Genomic DNA, 13,944 nt, shown 5'->3' on the forward strand with positions numbered 1-13,944 from the left:
GGGGCAGCGCCCACCGCTCCGCCCGCCCACGCCCGGCCCACACCGCCCCCCGCGGGGCCGCGGCCCCTTCGGCGGAGGAGGAGGCGGCCGCGGGGCGGGGCGCGGGGCAGCTCGGCGGGCAGCGGAGGAGCGCGGCGCCCCGGCAGCCGGAGGCAGGGAGGGAGCCTCCTGGCCCTGCCCTTCACTTGAACAAAACTGACTCCACAATCAGTAAGATTGTAACGTAGGTATGTTTCTTCAGCACTGGGCAGCACGGGGAGTAGTCCCGCCAGAAACGTGCTCACCTGACACCGCAACTTGCCTTGCTTATATGCGGTAAAGAGTTACCTATGCATGAAGTTTCACAATACGCCCTTACGTATTCATTACCTGTCCCCACTTCCTATTAAAATTAATTCCACGGAGTCATTTCCATAAACTCCTCCCATCTGCGCTTGTGTAGTGTAATCTGGTGGTGGTTGTCAGGGGTCGTGGCAATGAAGACTGATGACTCTTCCTCCTCTCCGCTAGTTGACCTCTTGTCTTTGCACAGACTCAGTTGCTCCTTGGCTCTTGTCCATCCGCAGCACCAGTTTCTACCAGTTTCCTAAAATAGGCTCACACTCTTATTAAGAGACCGAACGTGGTAAGGGGCACAAGGCTTCTTGCTTTAGTTAATTTGCACAATGTACCATAGGTAGCAAAGACACTAAGTAGCATCCTAGTTTAATGCCGTCAGTGCTCTATTGCTACTTGAAAAGATTCTCCTAACTCCCTCTCTCAGCCTCACCTTCAGCTGGCCGATAGACCAACAACCAACACATCAGAAAGGATGTCCCTGAGGCTAACTAGAAGAAAAGTCACAATTCAACCTGGTGTGTCTCAAACATTTTGAGCGCTTTCCAGGAGAATTTGATATTGCAGTGTTGACTCGTGCATACGTATGTCCTATTTGGATTAAGGCCTTAACAAAACAATAAATTGAAAATATCTCTCTGGAAGCTGTACCAAACTAAAAAGAAAAAACCACAACAACAATGAAAGAAACAAACAAAAAAATCCTCTCTTTCTCTCTCTCTCTCTTTCTTTCTTTCTTTCTTGTAAGGACTGCTCTGCAACAATTACAACATCAGTGTGTTATCAATATTATTTTCATACTAAGTCCAAAACACAGAACCTACTACACACTTGGAGGAAAAATTAACTCTATCCTAGACAAAACCAGCATTCTGGCTCACTTGTAATGAGGGATTTCTTGAGTAGTCCCACTACCTGGAAGAATCCCTGGACACCCCTCTACTGGTGCATCAAGCTCTGGCAGCACAGGCCAAAGCTGCAATCTGTCCAGGCCCACATCCTGGCTGGCCCCTTTGCTGGGGGATGCGAGTGAACATGGAGAGGGTGAGAAGCCCCAGTAGGAGGTTCATGTCAGGGAACACTTCAGCTTTCTATCCCCACAGAGGCAGCACAAAAGCAGCAAGTGCAGTCCCGGGCATGCAGGGCATGCAGGACAATACATTTCAACACCTAGAAACTCTCCCAGGAGATGGTGGGCTGCACACCCACACATGGCAGCCTTCCATAAGGTGTAGGGAAAGGAATTTTTGATCTAGACAGAGACCAAGAGGAATGTGGACCTGTGTGTATGCTGCTATCATGAGATGCTATAGTCATTCACAATCAGCCTGCATTCGCAGCTGGTGACGTGCACGGAAATCACAGAACCATAGAATCATTAAGGCTGTAAGATCATCAAGTCCAACCATCAGGCTCACCTACCACATCCTGATATGGATAGAATAAAAATAACATGCACTTAGTGTCCATCTTGCTTCCCACTGGCCTGGAGACTCCTTGGTGGATGACGAGGTGAGCATAGGGCAGAGAGCAGGGTGGGAAGGAGTCAGAGGCTCCTCCAGCACCTACAGCAGCCAGAGGCTGCAATAAACGAAGCCTCTGCGGCAGCAATATATGTAGGAGAGGTGAGGGGCCCTTTCAGCAGGTTTGTGTTAAAGCGCAGCTGGATTTCCTGTCCCTGTGCGAACTGCACAGAAGTACTGGGCTGAGTCCTGGGGTACCAGGGAGCTCAGGGACAGAGAAGACTTGGACTGGGAATTGTCCCGGGAGACACTGGCTCGGCCCTTCACTGCTTTGCCATATTCTACAGTGCTATCATCATAGCTAATGAAGGACACCCACTCAAGACTTCCACCGGGTGCCTGACGGTACCACAAGACATCATAATAATCTTCAAAGCTGAATCCAGATCCCTGGCAGGAGAGATGCACGGAGTCTCCAGGTGCTCGCAGACCTCCACCAGACTCCATCAGCTTCAATTCAGCCCAAACGCCTGAAGAAGGAGAGCACAGTGAGCAGGGATGTGTGTGCCCACGGATGGAAGATCCTCTCCAGAAGCTACAGCAACTCCAGCCCAGCACAGACAGAAACGCCAACCCGCTTGCTCCACACAAAGACCCTGGCCAGGGGTACTGCCCCGACTGCCCTCCTCGGGGCTCCGAAGGGGCTGCTCCCAAAGCCTTCCCGACCGCGACAGCCTCCCTCTCCCGCACACACCGGACACGGTCCCGGCCGCGCTGCCCTCCCCCCCCGCCGCTCACCTGCCGGCCCCAAGGCCAAGGCCAAGGCCAGCAGCCGCGGCCCCAGCCCGCCCGCCATCGGGCCCTGCCGCGCCCGGCGGGAGGCGGACAGCAGCAGAGCGGGGCCAAGCTCGGGCCGCTCTTGCCCGCACCACAAGTCGGGCCCTCGCCGGGGCAGCGCCCACCGCTCCGCCCGCCCACGCCCGGCCCACACCGCCCCCCGCGGGGCCGCGGCCCCTTCGGCGGAGGAGGAGGCGGCCGCGGGGCGGGGCGCGGGGCAGCTCGGCGGGCAGCGGAGGAGCGCGGCGCCCCGGCAGTCGGAGGCAGGGAGGGAGCCTCCTGGCCCTGCCCTTCACTTGAACAAAACTGACTCCACAATCAGTAAGATTGTAACGTAGGTATGTTTATTCAGCGCTGGGCAGCACGGGGAGTAGTCCCGCCAGAAACGTGCTCACCTGACACCGCAACTTGCCTTGCTTATATGCGGTAAAGAGTTACCTATGCATGAAGTTTCACAATACGCCCTTACGTATTCATTACCTGTCCCCACTTCCTATTAAAATTAATTCCACGGAGTCATTTCCATAAACTCCTCCCATCTGCGCTTGTGTAGTGTAATCTGGTGGTGGTTGTCAGGGGTCGTGGCAATGAAGACTGATGACTCTTCCTCCTCACCGCTAGTTGACCTCTTGTCTTTGCACAGACTCAGTTGCTCCTTGGCTCTTGTCCATCCGCAGCACCAGTTTCTACCAGTTTCTTAAGATAGGCTCACACTCTTATTAAGAGACTGACCTTGGTAAGGGGCACAAAGCTTCTTGCTTTAGTTAATTTGCACAATGCACCATAGGTAGCAAAGACACTAAGTAGCATCCTAGTTTAATGCCGTCAGCGCTCTATCGCTACTTGATAAGATTCTCCTAACTCCCTCTCTCAGCCTCACCGTCAGCTGGCCGGTAGACCAACAACCAACACATCGGAAGAGATGCTCCTGAGGCTAACTAGAAGAAAAGTCACAATTCAACCTGGTGTGTCTCAAACATTTTGAGCACATTCCGGGAGAAATTGATATTGGAGGGTTGACTCATGCATATGTCCTATTTGGATTAAGGCCTTAACAAAACAATACATTGAAAATATCTCCCTGGAAGCTGTACCACACTAAAAACAAAAAAACACAACAACACAACAACAACGAAAGAAACAAACAAAAAAATCCTTTCTTTCTCTCTTTCTTTCTTTCTTTCTTTCTTGTAAGGACTGCTCTGCAACAATTATAACATTAGTGTGTTATCAACATTATTTTCATCCTAAGTACAAGAAACAGCACCCTATCAGACACTTGGAGGAAAATTAACTCTATCCTAGACAAAACCAGCATTCTGGCTCACTTGTAATGACGGATTTCTTGAGTCGTCCCGCTACCTAAGAGAATCGCTGGACACCCCTCTACTGGTGCATCAAGCTCTGCCAGCACAGGCCAAAGCTGCAATCTGTCCCAGCCCACGTCCTGGCTGGCCCCTTTGCTGGGGGATGCGAGTGAACATGGAGAGGGTGAGAAGCCCCAGTAGGAGGTTCATGTCAGGGAACACTTCAGCTTTCTATCCCCACAGAGGCAGCACAAAAGCAGCAAGTGCAGTCCCAGGGATGCAGGGCATGCAGGACAATACATTTCAACACCTAGAAACTGTCCCAGGAGGTAGTGGGCTGCACACCCACACATGGCAGCCTTCCATAAGGTGTAGGGAAAGGAATTTTTGCTCTAGACAGAAACCAAGAGGAATGTGGACCTGTGTGCATGCTGCTATCATGAGATGCTATAGTCATTCACAATCAGCCTGCATCCCCAGCTGGTGACATGCATGGAAATCACAGAACTGTAGAATCATTAACGCTGTAAGATCATCAAGTCCAACCATCAGGCTCACCTACCACATCCTGATACGGATAGAATAAAAAGAACATGCACTTAGTGTCCATCCTGCTTCCCACTGGCCTGCAGACTCCTTGGTGGATGAGGAGGTGAGCATAGGGCAGAGAGCAGGGTGGGAAGGAGTCAGAGGCTCCTCCAGCACCTACAGCAATCATAGGCTGCAATATATGTAGCCTCTGTGGCAGCAATATATGTAGGAAAGGTGAGGGGCCCTGGCAGCACGTTTGTGTTAAAGCGCAGCTGGATTTCCTGTCCCTGTGCGAACTGCACAGAAGTACTGGGCTGAGTCCTGGGGTACCAGGGAGCTCAGGGACAGAGAAGACTTGGACTGGGAATTGTCCCGGGAGACACTGGCTCGGCCCTTCACTGCTTTGCCATATTCTACAGTGCTACCACCAGAGCTAATGAAGGACAACCACTCAAGACTTCCACCGGGTGCCTGACGGTACCAATAGACACGATAATCTTCAAATCTGAGTCCGGATCCCTGGCAGGAGAGATGCACGGAGTCTCCAGGTGCTTGCAGACCTCCACCAGACTCCACCAGATTCAATTCAGAACAAACGCCTGAAGAAAGAGATCACAGTGAGCAGGGATGCATGTGCCCACTGATGGAAGATCCTCTCCAGAAGCTACAGCAACTCCAGCCCAGCACAGACAGAAACGCCAACGCGCTTGCTCCACACAAAGACCCTGGCCAGGGGTAATGCGCCGACTGCCCTCCTCGGGGCTCCGAAGGGGCTGCTCCCAAAGCCTCCCCGACCCCGACAGCCTCCCTCTCCCGCACACACCGGACACGACCCCGGCCCCGCTGCCCTCCCCGCCCGCCGCTCACCTGCCGGCCCCAAGGCCAAGGCCAAGGCCAGCAGCCGCGGCCCCAGCCCGCCCGCCATCGGGCCCTGCCGCGCCCGGCGGGAGGCGGACAGCAGCAGAGCGGGGCCAAGCTCGGGCCGCTCCTGCCCGCACCACAAGTCGGGCCCTCGCCGGGGCAGCGCCCACCGCTCCGCCCGCCCACGCCCGGCCCACACCGCCCCCCGCGGGGCCGCGGCCCCTTCGGCGGAGGAGGAGGCGGCCGCGGGGCGGGGCAGCTCGGCGGGCAGCGGAGGAGCGAGGCGCCCTGGCTCGAGCCTGGTGGTTCCCTCGGACGACCCGAGCAGCCTGGATGCACAAAACCGAGTGACCTCCATGAAGAAATCCACCTGCAAGCCTCAATCCCCTGCTCCGCTGCAGATCACGACTGCCTCAGAATCGATCACCTGGCGAGACACATGATAAATCATCTCTAACTCACTCAGCCTCATTGACCTCCCGGGAAACTAGTGCTTCTTCCACAGCAAATAAATTCAGCAGTTCATCTCTTCTGCACAAGAAAATAGTCCCATTTAGGATCAGAGGGAAAAGCTGTCCAGTGTTTAACCATGGAATCATAGAAACATGGAGAACGACACCTCCTTGCTGCAACCTTCTCTCAGATAGCTGCAGAGAATGATCGGGTCTCCCCTCAGCCTGCTTTTCTCTACACTAAAAAAAAACAGTTCTCTCGGCTGCTGATGAGAACACTTGCTTTCTAGTCCCCTCACCAGCTTTGTTGCTCTTTGCACATACTCAAGCAACTCAATATCCTTCTGTGGTTGTTTTACTTGGGTGGACAGCCGAGTTCCACCACAGCCGCTCTCACACTCCCCCTCCTCAAAGAAAAAGGGGGAGAACAAAGAACACAAAGGGCTCAAGGTCTTAGATGAGGATGATTTAATTAAAGGGAAATGGAAGAAGAAAAAAAAAAAAAAAAGGAAAACGCAGTACAGAAGCACAGAGAGAGAAAAGCTGTTACTCTCTACTTCTCATCAACGAGCAACATACAACCACATCCTGGGAATCAGGGCGCTGCGGCCCCTTCGGCGGAGGAGGAGGCGGCCGCGGGGCGGGGCGCGGGGCAGCTCGGCGGGCAGCGGAGGAGCGCGGCGCCCCGGCAGCCGGAGGCAGGGAGGGAGCCTCCTGGCCCTGCCCTCCCGGCGCTGCCCCGGCCTCAAGCCTTGAGCCCCGCGCAGCCCATCAGGAGGGACTCGGCCGTGCCGTTCCGGAGCCACACGGAAAAGCTGCTCGGCCGCTCGCTGCCTGCGGTGCCCACGGGAGCCGGCAGTGAGAGCCTCATCTCTGCCCTCCTGCAGCTGCAAGCTCCCGTGCTCAGGAGCTCTTGCTCCCATCGCAGCCTGAGCACTGACATTACTATCAGGGAGAGAGAAATAGAGAAACCACCAGGACATGAAGGGGAGCAAAGTGTTTGTTGCCGATAGGTGGACTTTTAGTGGAGGGCTCTAGAGCAGGAACTACGGTGGAGGGAGAGAGGAGCCAGAAGCCCTGTGAGGGAGTGACTGATGCAGCCGCTGAGCAAAAGGCATGGGGTGATGTGGCTGGGAGGATTCACAAAATCATCAAAATGCAGCTTAAGCAGGACAAGCACTTCCCTAGTCCTGATGCCCACACTGTTTCTGATGCAAGTCAGGATGCCATTGGCCTTCTTGGCCACAGGGGCACACTGCTGGCTCTTGTTCAGCTGGCTGTCAAACAAAACCCTCAGGTCCTTTTCTGTCAGGACACTTTCCATCCACTCTTCCCCAAGCTTGAATGGGATTGTTACGTCCGTCAATCCCACAGAATGGGGTTGTTACCACCCGAGAGCAGCACTCGGCACTTCCTCTCATGAGGAAGCCTGTGCAGCCCTTCTTGCTGCACTCCAGCTGACCTGGCCATTTGCCCCTGACACTGCTGCTATTATGTGCCCCGACAGGCAACGTGGGAAAGTTCTGATCTCAAGGCAGTTCTCTGCCCTCTTCAGCAAGTAAATATAGTTCTGTTGCCCCTCTTGTTCTCTGTGGCAGCAATGCACATAGGAAAGGCAAGGGGAGTAGGTTTCTGCTAAAGCTCAGCTGAATTTCCTGTCCCTGTGTGAACAGCAGAGAAGTAGCGGGCTGAGTCCTGGGACAACAGGGCATGAAGTGACAAATAAGCCTTGGACTGGGAATTGTCCCGGGAGACATTGGCTCGGCCCTCCACCGCTTTGCCGTAGTCTTTTGTATTACCAAATGCATTGATGAAGGACACCCACTCAATCCTGCCAAAAGGTGCCTGGCGGTACCACAGCACATGGTAACTTCTGAAGTTGAAGCCTGATCCCTGGCAGGAGAGGTGCACAGAGTTCCCACCTGCTTGCAGACCTCCACCAGACTCCACCAACTTCCACTGTGCCCACACGCCTGCAGAAAGAGAGCAAAGGGAGTGGGGCAGTTTGTGCTCATGGATAGAAGAGGATGCTAACCAGAAGCCCCAGCAACCGCAGCCTGGCATAGTCTTAGCCACTAACTCGCTTGTTCCCAAGAAAGACCCTGACTTGGTGAAGGCAATGTATCTTGGGAGCAGGTTTATGTTTAAGTCTGGCTGGATTTCCTGCTGCTGTGCGAACCGCGCAGAAATAGTGGGCTGAGTCCTGGGGGTGCAGGCCATGCAAAAGCAGAAATGCCACAGACTGGGAATTATTGCGGGAGGTCGTGGCTCTACCTTTTATCCCTGGCAGGTAATGAATGTCTGAAGAATCATAGCTGATGTAAGAGAGGCACTCAAGCCTGCCACTGGGTGCCTGACGGTACCACCAAAAATAATAGTTGATCAAAGTCAAGGCATATCCCTGGCAGGAGAGGAGTACAGAGTCCCCAGGTGCTCGAAGACCTCCGCCAGACTCCACAACCCTTGGCTGCGCCCACACCCCTGTGGAAAGACAGTGCATGGAACCAGACAGTGCAATGTTTCCCAGCTGCATATTTGCTCCCAGCACAGCCTGAGTGAACAAACCCGCTTGCTCCACACAAAGCCCCTGGCCAGGGGCACTGCCCCGACTGCCCTGCTCGGGGCTCCGAAGGGGCTGCTCCTAAAGCCTCCCCGACCACGACAGCCTCCCTCTCCCGCACACACCGGACACGGCCCCCTACCAGTCTGCCCTCCCCGCCCGCCGCTCACCTGCCGGCCCCAAGGCCAAGGCCAAGGCCAGCAGCCGCGGCCCCAGCCCGCCCGCCATCGGGCCCTGCCGCGCCCGGCGGGAGGCGGACAGCAGCAGAGCGGGGCCAAGCTCGGGCCGCTCCTGCCCGCACCACAAGTCGGGCCCTCGCCGGGGCAGCGCCCACCGCTCCGCCCGCCCACGCCCGGCCCACACCGCCCCCCGCGGGGCCGCGGCCCCTTCGGCGGACGAGGAGGCGGCCGCGGGGCGGGGCGCGGGGCAGCTCGGCGGGCAGCGGAGGAGCGCGGCGCCCCGGCAGCCGGAGGCAGGGAGGGAGCCTCCTGGCCCTGCCCTCCCGGCGCTGCCCCGGCCTCGAGCCCCGCGCAGCCCGGCAGGAGGGACCCGGCAGTGCCACGCCGGAGCCACACGGAAAAGCTGCTCGGCCGCTTGCTGCTTGCTGTGCCCACGGGAGCCACCAGTGAGAGCCTCATCTCTGCCCTCCTGCAGCTGCAAGCACCCGTGCTCAGGAGCTCTTGCTCCCATCACAGCCTGAGCACTGACATTACTGTCAGGGAGTGGGAAATAGGAAGACAGCCATGGCATGAAGCAGAGCAAAGGGTTTGTTGCAGATAGGTGGACCTCCGGTGTAGGGATCTAGAGCAGGGACTATGGTGGAGAGAGCGAGGAGCCAGCAGCCCTGTGACAGAGTGACTAGGCATGGGGTGATGTGGCAGGGAGGCTTCACAACATCCACAAAAGGGGGCTTAAGCAGAACCACCTTCAGCACTTGCAACTAGCTCAGAATGGCCCACAAGGCACCATCAAGGAGAAATCCCACAAGCCCTTTCTAAGCAGAGGGCATGCTGGGGTGCCTCTCCAAGTGTCATAGGCAAAGGTAGGGCTAAGGATGGAAAGGCTCTTCAAGAGGGAACTCCATTTGCGGTGTCCTCAAAGCACAGACTTCATGGGTACATCATGGCTTAAGTCATGAAACTGTGCAGCTTGACCAATGCTGCACCATGACAGGACACGACGCCTGCTGGTTTCACCCCCGAGCTCCAATACATCTGACTGAACCAGCAGGGACACCACAGTCTCCTGCAAACAGAGAGAAAGGGGAGCAGAAGAATGCAAGTATTGTACAAACTCCAAGATGACGAAGTGTGCTAGCAACTAATTGGAACATAAGCTGAGTGCAAGCTCAATATGATTTCAATTGGATTGAAAGTGATGGGCATACGGAGCAGGAGAAAGCAGAGGAGGAGCCACATGCTCTCAGTGCAGACTCAGACTCACCATCAGCTGGTCTGTGGACCAACAACCCACTCATCAGAAGGGACCTGTGTGCCTGCTGGTATCATGAGATGCTATAGTCATTGACAAGTAGCCTGCATCCCCAGCTGGCGACATGCATGGAAATCACAGAACTGTAGAATCATTAAGGCTAGAAAAGACCTGTAACATCATCAAATCCACAATCAACCTTACCTAACAAATCCTGTCATGGATAGGATAAAAAATAACATACCACTGAGTGTCCATCCTGCTTCTCACAGGCCTGACGATTCCTTGGTGGAGGAAGAGGTGAGCATGGGGTAGGGAGCAGTGGGGAGGAGTGTGTCACACCAGCAGCCACAAGCTTCTAGCCCTGGCTGCCTTATGCTGCCCCAGTCTCACACAGCATGGCAAAAACGTTCCTACTGAGGGGATGGCAGACCTCCTGAGGAGGGCTTTAAACTATAAAGAAGGGGGGAAAGGAGAGAATAACCAGAAGCCCTGTGAGGGAGTGACTGATGCAGCCGCTGAGCAGAAGGCATGGGGTGATGTGATAGGAAGGATTCACAAAATCATCAAAATGGGGCTTAAGCAGGACAAGCACTTCCCTAGTCCTGATGGCCACACTGTTTCTGATGCAGGTCAGGATGCCATTGGCCTTCTTGGCCATGGGACATACTGCTGGCTCGTGTTCAGCTGGCTGTCAAACAAAACCCTCAGGCCCTCCTTTTCTGTCAGGACACATTCTATCCACTCTTCCCCAAGCCTGAATGGGATTGTTACATCTGTCAATCCCTACAGAATGGGGTTGTTAGGACCCAAGATCAGCACTCGGCACTTCCTTTCATGTGGAAGCCTTTGCAACTCTTCTTGCTGCACTCCACCTGACCTGGCCATTTGCCCGTGACACTGCTGCTGATTCTATGTGTCCATACAGGCAATGTGGGAAAGTTCTGATCTCAAGGCACTACTCCGCACTCTTCAGAAGCTGAATACAGTTCTGCTGCTCCTCTCTGTTCTCTGTGGCAGTGTCACACTTAGAGAAGGCAAGGGGCCCTGGCAACAGGTTTGTGTTAAAGCACAGCTGGGTTTCCTGTCCCTGTGGGAACTGCACAAAAGTAGTGGGCTGAGTCCTGGGGTAGAAGGGCACGCAGGGACAGATAAGCTTTGGACTGGGAATTGTCCCGGGAGACACTGGCTCGGCCCTCCACTGCTTTGCTATAATCTAAAGTGCTACCATCATAGCTAAGGTAGGACATCCACTCGAGAGTTCCACCAGGTGCCTGACGGTACCACCAGACATCATGATTTCCTAAGGTGAATCCAGATCCCTGGCAGGAGAGCTGCACGGAGTCTCCAGCTGCTCGCAGACCTCCGCCAGACTCCACCACAATCAACTGAGCCCAAACACCTGTAGAAAGAGACCACAGGGAGTAGGGATGCGTGTGCCCACGGAAGGAAGATGCCCTCCAGAAGCCCCAGCAACGCCAGCCTAGCATAGACAGAAATGCCAACCCACTTGCTCCACACAAGGCCCCTGGCCAGGGGCACTGCCCCAACTGCCCTCCTCTTGGCTCAGATGGGGCTGCTCCCAATGCACCCCCGACCCCGACAGCCTCCCTCACCCCACACACCGGACCCTAACTGACAACGACGGCGAGCGCCAGGCTCCAGTGCGCCAGGTGGGGCAGCACCAGGAGACGCGCCACATCGGTCACGGCCAACCCCCGTCCCAGACCCGACTCAAGTTTAAGCCCCAGCCCCAACCCCGCCCAGGCCCCGCTGCCCTCCCCGCCCGCCGCTCACCTGCCGGCCCCAAGGCCAAGGCCAAGGCCAGCAGCCGCGGCCCCAGCCCGCCCGCCATCGGGCCCTGCCGCGCCCGGCGGGAGGCGGACAGCAGCAGAGCGGGGCCAAGCTCGGGCCGCTCCTGCCCGCACCACAAGTCGGGCCCTCGCCGGGGCAGCGCCCACCGCTCCGCCCGCCCACGACCGGCCCACACCGCCCCCCGCCGGGCCGCGGCCCCTCTTGTCCTATCGCTCGTTATCAGCGACAACAGGCCGGCCCACAGCTCCCCACAACTTCCTTTCAGGGAGCGGGAGAGAGGCCTCCACTAAGCAAACCGAGCCTCATCTTCTCCGGACTGAAAGGAGAAGCCTTCTCCACTCCACATAGGCATGTCCACTGGTACGTCTTTCATAGCAGTATCTCCCCAGGCACTGCATCGTGGGGTATCTGTGGCCTGATGGATCCTGTACTTTTGGTCTAACTCCAGCACAACCGATTGATGCTCAGGGGTGACCTGCTTCTGCATCACCTCTGTGCTGACAGCTCAGTCACATCACAGTATTGAAGACAGCTAAACGTTGTTCTTAGATTTTGGAACCACTGGGGGCTTGGGACTCTTTGTAATGTCAGTCCACTTTACAGGTTCTTTCACAAAGCAGAAGGCATTGCTATTTTTTAAAATAAGGTCAGCACTGCCCCTCCTATTACCCTTGCTTTCCAGTGAGCCATGACTCAGACTTCACATGGGACAATTTTCCGAGATTTTAGGGAATTTCACAATGTATTCTCTAACCTTTTTATACATAGCCCTCCTCCCACACAGAAGATGAGCACCACCCCTCCTGCACACACACACAGACACACATGCAAATCATTGCTGCTTGAAACTGGCAGATCATGTACTTCAGAAAAAAATATATATATATATTTGTACTCATTCTGGTTATTGCCTTTTCAAATTCTGGTTCTTCAAAGGTTTACCTGTACGACAGGTTTAAAGGGCCAAGCAACACCTTAGCACAATGCTTCAGTTTGCAGGCTTTTCATGCTCAGTTATATGCTAAATTAATAGAGTCATAGAATGGCTTGGAATGGAAGGGACATCAAAAACCATTTAGTTCTAACCCCCTGCCATAGGCAGGGATGCCACCCAATAGATCAGGTTGATCAGGGCTTCATCCAACTTGGTGTTGAACACCTCCAGGGATGGGGCATCCACAACCTCTCTGGGCACCATCTTGCAGTGCCTCACCACCCTCTGAGTGAAAATGGTGGTACACCACCTGAGCCCCCGTAACTTCTCATCTAAATGTCTCCTCGTTTAGTTTAAAACGATTCCCCCTCATCCTGTCAACATCCAAATGAGCAAAGAGTTGTTCTCCATCCCTTCTACAAATCCCCTTCAAATACTGAAATGTTGCAATGAGGTCACCCAGGAGCCTTTGCTTCTGTAGGCTGAACAGCCCCAGATCTCTTAGCCTTTTTTCATATGAGACATGCTCCAGCCCCATGATCACATTTGTGGCACTCCTCTGGACCTGCTCTAACAGATCAACATCCTTCTTGTGCTGGGAGCTCCCGACCTGGACACACTACCCCAAGTGGGGCATCACAAGGGCAGATTAGAAGGAGACAATCATCTCCCTCAATCTGATGGACAGTACTCTATTACTGCAGCACAGGATGCAGTTGGCCTTCTAGGCTGCAAGCACACAATTCTGGCTCACGTCAAGCTTTTATTCCAGCAGAACCCCCACGTCCTTCTCAGCAGGGCTGCACTCTAGGAGTTCTTCATCCAGTCTGTACTCATGTCTGGGATTGCTCTGGCCCAGGTGTAGCACCTTACACTTAGACTTGTGGAACCTCATTAGGTTCATGTGTGCCCACTTCTCATGCTTGTCCAGGTCCCTTTGGGTGGCATCCCTTCTTTCTATTCTATCAACAACAGAATTTGCCTACAGGACAAAGAGTGTGGATTTTCTGTGAGGGCTGGCATGCACAGGCATATCTGTTGTTCTACATAGCCCACTCTCAAAGGGATTTTGCTTGTAATTTCCTGAGAGCTTAGCCTCTTCCTCTGGACAGGTACACTGTAGCTGTTTGCTGCCTCCTGGGTACTTGCAGTGCAATTAGGATGAGCCGTAGCCTGAGGCTAGGAGGGGAGAGAAGATTTTTGAGCAACAAGGGATTCTCCCAATCTTTCCCATACTATCTGCTATGGAGTATCTCCTAGAGAAAGACCTTGGGCACACTGCAGGAGATTCAGCAATCCCATTCTCTGCAGCAACTGTACAGGCCTAGGGCTGTAGCAGCCTCCTTGGCCCTTGTCTGGAGCAAGTACTGCCAACTGGGATGCTGCTGGTGACAGGCCATGTAAGTGTAAGAAACGC

General features: G+C 54.8%; 1 protein-coding gene across 1 annotated transcript; it reads right to left on the reverse strand.

Moving 5' to 3' along the window:
- Window positions 1-211: 211 nt before the first annotated feature.
- On the reverse strand, window positions 212-8,707 carry LOC137844681 (uncharacterized). Its single transcript, XM_068661218.1, has 4 exons — window positions 8,518-8,707; window positions 8,062-8,268; window positions 7,587-7,760; window positions 212-2,329 (listed from the first exon to the last, which is right to left on the reverse strand). Exons 1-4 carry the CDS (start codon window positions 8,573-8,575, stop codon window positions 1,989-1,991), a joined length of 780 nt encoding a protein of 259 aa, XP_068517319.1. The 5' UTR covers window positions 8,576-8,707; the 3' UTR covers window positions 212-1,988.
- Window positions 8,708-13,944: the final 5,237 nt, after the last annotated feature.

This window comes from Anas acuta, chromosome 25 (genome assembly GCF_963932015.1).
Source record: "Anas acuta chromosome 25, bAnaAcu1.1, whole genome shotgun sequence".
NCBI classification, from domain to species: Eukaryota; Metazoa; Chordata; class Aves; order Anseriformes; family Anatidae; genus Anas; species Anas acuta.

Coding starts and splice junctions, on each gene's coding strand:
- LOC137844681 (XM_068661218.1), bottom strand. CDS start 8,575: ATGGCGGGCGGGCTGGGGCCGCGGCTGCTGGCCTTGGCCTTGGCCTTG. Junction 8,269..8,517: donor CTTGGCCTTGGGGCCGGCAG/GTGAGCGGCGGG, acceptor GTCTTTCCACAG/GGGTGTGGGCGCAGCCAAGG. Junction 2,330..7,586: donor GTCCTTCATCAATGCATTTG/GTAATACAAAAG, acceptor CTCCTTCTTCAG/GCGTTTGGGCTGAATTGAAG.